At 52.8% G+C, this 4,074-nt stretch overlaps 1 protein-coding gene across 1 annotated transcript; it reads left to right on the top strand.

Moving 5' to 3' along the window:
* The first annotated feature begins 1,284 nt into the window (after positions 1 to 1,284).
* Positions 1,285 to 3,746, top strand: LOC134761373 (protein MOST-1-like). The gene is made up of 2 exons (XM_063724040.1): positions 1,285 to 1,368; positions 3,462 to 3,746. Exons 1-2 carry the CDS (start codon positions 1,285 to 1,287, stop codon positions 3,621 to 3,623), a joined length of 246 nt encoding a protein of 81 aa, XP_063580110.1. The 3' UTR covers positions 3,624 to 3,746.
* The last annotated feature ends 328 nt before the right edge of the window (positions 3,747 to 4,074 follow it).

The raw sequence follows: 4,074 nt of genomic DNA, 5'->3' as shown, positions 1-4,074 counted from the left end.
CCCTTGGCCGCCTACTCCTACCGCCCCGGCCCTGGGGCCGGCCCTGGGCCTGCTGCGGGCGCGACGCTGCCCGACCAGCGCTTCCTGTGGAAAGTCTTCCAGAGGTGCGGGCTGGCACCGCCCCGGCACCTCCCGCCTCCCCGGCAGCCGCCCCCGACCCCTGTCCCGACCCTCGCGGCCGACTCCAACCCCTACCCCGACCGCCGCGGCCGCCCCCGACCCCTGCCGGGTCCCCCGCGGCCTCTCCCGTCCCCTGCCCCGACCCCCGGAGCCGCCCCCGACCCCTGCCTCGACCGACGTGGCCGCCCCCATCCCCTGCCGGGTCCCCCGCGGCCTCTCCCGTCCCCTGCCCCGACCCCTGCCTCGACCGACGTGGCCGCCCCCATCCCCTGCCGGGTCCCCCGCGGTGCCTCCCGTCCCCTGCGGCCGCCCCTGCCTCCTGCCCGGTCCCTGTCCTGTGCGTCGGGCCCTTCCCAAGGTGCAGAGTGCGCCACTGCAGACCCGAGGTCGCGGCCACCGGCTCCTGGGCTACGCCCTTTTTCTCGCCTCAAGAGCCGCCAGGTGGAGGGTCTCCAGGGTGCTTGTTTGGGGAAAGTGGAAACAGACTGCGTGGGCCGCTGTTAAAATGTCAGCAGCCAAGGAAGAAGCAGCCACCTGGCATCTGCTCGGGGCAGGTGACCTTTATGGCGGCGCCTTCTGTCCCTGGTCGCTTTTCCACTGAATGAATGACCGAAACTGTAGTAACTCATGGCCAGGGAATGGCTTAGTTATCTGAGGGAATCTTTTCTTGTTTGTGAAAAAGGGAAACTGGTGCAAATGGGAATTCAGACAGGCCAGGAGAGGAAGGAAGGGAAGGATTGAGGTGGGAAAAGAGAGGGAAAGATGATTGTCCTCTTAGGGAAAGACCACACTGGACGTCGGCTCCTGGGGCACTTCCTTGATTCCCCTGTACTCTTCAGGGGGATGGGAGAGGCGGAGGTTCCAGGAGGGAGCCTTCCAGAGTCGGTGCAGGGTTGACAGGAGACGTTTGTTTTGCTTTTCCTGGACTTTCGATCGCCAGCTTATTTGCTCCTCTTGATGTTGTAGGGTTGATAAAGACAGGAGTGGAGTGATATCGGACACCGAGCTTCAGCAAGCTCTCTCCAATGGTGAGTGGGCCAGTGGGACCTGGGTCTCCGGACCAAGAAGCCGCGAGCCTGCCCTGCTCACAGTGGATAACCTTCTTTCTGAAGTTGATTTTCCAAGGAGAAAGGAATCATTAGGACAAATTGTTATTACTGCTTCATGGTGGAGATGCTTCTGGTTTATTTTGTGGCTACCGCTGTTACTGCTTGGAGTGTCTCACCCAGCCAGCTAACAACTGCGTGCGTGAGCACAGGGAAAGGCTTCTCGAGAAATGAAAACTAGGTTGTAGGTTTAGGAGGGGAATAGGAAGGTTACCAAAAGCCGAAAGCCTTTTGGTAAGTTGGAGGTCCTTGAATTTCCTCGGTGACTGCATCTTTGTGACTTCTCTGAATAGACCTTCGAGGGCACTGGGGGGTGATTGTTGGAGGTCTTGGGGAGCTCAGGCAGCACTTGTGTGGGAATGTGGCTGTTACAGGAACTGCAGAAACTGGGACTGGATTCCTGGGGAAAGGATTGGGGGTGTTGGAGGCGCTGGCCAGGGGATTATGGGGAGGCGTTCTTATCAGTGTGCGAATACTGGGCGTTCAGGCAGCGGGAAATCCGGTTCCTTGCCTATTGTGAGCTCCCTGGAGTTAAGTTCTTGCCAGTTTCAGCTCAACTGATCCCCCTCCCCTGCGCTATCATTGGACACATTTTACTTCATTGAACACCTGACTGCCGCTTTTTCTGTAATCCCTCAGGGGCAGTCATCTTTTCTGATTCTGCGTATAGTTTGCTTTTCCAGATCCGTGCCATTTAAGCTAGAAAAGGGGTCAGTTTTGAGATGTTGTGAAAATGTTGAAAGGCTTCTGATTATTAGTGGGAAGTATCTGAAGTTGCCAGAGACTGGACTGGGGCGCGGGGAGCACTACGGCTGCTAGACACTGCCTCACTGCGCTGTGGGTGGGGGGTGCTGGATTCAGCCTTACTTACTGCCTAATGATTTGTGAGGATTTGTGTTTTCAGAGTAACATTTTTACCTTATATTCTGACATCCGTTCCTGATAGGTGACGTGTGGGCCACAGATGCTGGTGTATTATTTCACATGCATTTATATAGATTGTTTTCAGGGAATTCAGAAATGCTGTTATCTCTACACTAGTGATTATGCTTTCTTGGTTTTTCTCTTTTCAGTATTCTTAAATCCTCCTTTTTTTTATTTGCATCTCAGTTCGTTTATACTCGGGAAGTGCAAGACGTGGCTACTAGAAAGAGATGTCAAGAGAACCTGGAATCCAGTAGGCTACAGTTTGGCAAATCTCAGCTTAAAACTTCCTAAATGTTGACCACAGTGGATGCAAATGGCTCTGTGCGTCACCTGTTAAATATGGTCAGATGACCACCCAGGTGCAAGTGGTTTGTCACCAGGGTGATACGAGCCACACGGAGTGCCCTCCTCAGAGGCCGTGTCTCAGAGATATTTGAGTGGTTTTCCAGTGAGTGATGCAAGATTTATGATCCACTTTAACAGCCTGCTTTTTATGCATTTGCTCAAATTTTTAGATTTTAGGTTTAGTTTTAGGTTTTCTGTTAAACTTGCTGAACTAGGAGTGGTGGTCAAATACTGGACCTCATTAGCATGGTAGACTCTGCCCACCTTGGCAGGCTCCACTGGAGTGCTTTGGGGCCTGCCTGGATTCCAGTCCTGGCTCTAACAGTTTTGTGTCCTCGCCGTTACTGGGAGGGAGTATTGAGGAAATGCATGCGAGTTGCTTCCCGTGATTCCTGGCACGGAGCAAGTGCTCAGTAATTGTCAGCTGTGAATATTAGTAGTAGCTGATACACTACTACTATTCTTGGCTAACAAGCCAGCTCAAAGCTTTGATGGTTTTCCATTACCTGATGACGGTGATGATGGTTTCCACTTACTGAACACTCACACACTGGGCTAGGCACTTAACCCAAATCCAAGGTCAGCGTTATTGTTTGGGGGTGGGGGAGACACCTCCTGCTCTGACTTGTGTGTTTGGGTTCCCGTATTTTCACCAGAGGGCGTTAGTCCTGCCCCAGTTCAGCTGGCCCTCAAAGCATATATAGCTCTTTAACCATCGGCAAGTGTCAGTCAGAACATAATCTTGATTTCAGCTGCTACTAAATATCTACCAGGAGCCTGCTGGAGAGAGAGAATTTCCTGACAGGGGCTGAGTCCACCATTCCGAGATACTTTGAAATCAGTGTCTGGCTTAACCCAAGCTGTGTATCGGGACCCTCTCACCGTGGTCCCAATGGAGTCACTTTTCTTAGGCGCTCCCCTTTACCTTGGACTCTGAGCTTCCTCTGCCTTTCATCTCTGCAGGATGAAGCCCCACCCGCCCTTCAGGATGCAAAGCCCTCCTCTATAAAGTGCGTGCGGGGCCAGATGCAGTGGCTCACATCTAACCTCCCAACACTTTGGGAGGCCAAGGCAGGGGGATCGCTTGAGCCCAGGAGTTTGAGACCAGCCTGGGCAACATTGTGAGACCCTGTTCCTTGAATTGCCCTGGGAGATTTCCTCAGCTTGTGCTGGAGGCATGTGGCCCCATGAAGCTCGTAGTCACTGTTCACCCTGAGAGATGCTGGCTTTGGGGCTCACACGCCTGCTGTGGGGCAGCCCCGGGAGATGGCCACCCTGTTTCTCCTGGAGCTGGAGCTGCGCGTGTTCTCAGCAACTGTGGTGGCTGTTCTGTTTTGTTTGCATCTTATAAACCTTTACCTGATTACATTTTCCTCTTCAATTTAGCTGCTAGAAAACTTAAAGTCAGATTGGTGGCTCACCAGTAATGAGTTTAGAGTAGAGGTAAACTTTATGACATAGTCAGACTCTTCACTTTCTCCTCAGCCAACATGATTCACATTTACTTTATTTTGCTGTACTGTGAGTGTCTTTGTGTTTCCTGAATTCCTTCTGGAATAAGGCAGGTTGTTAGTAA

Source organism: Pongo abelii, chromosome 4 (assembly GCF_028885655.2).
Source record: "Pongo abelii isolate AG06213 chromosome 4, NHGRI_mPonAbe1-v2.0_pri, whole genome shotgun sequence".
Taxonomy (NCBI): domain Eukaryota; kingdom Metazoa; phylum Chordata; class Mammalia; order Primates; family Hominidae; genus Pongo; species Pongo abelii.
The sequence above is the reverse complement of the archived record's forward strand: the minus strand, read 5'-3'. Positions and strand labels throughout refer to the sequence as shown.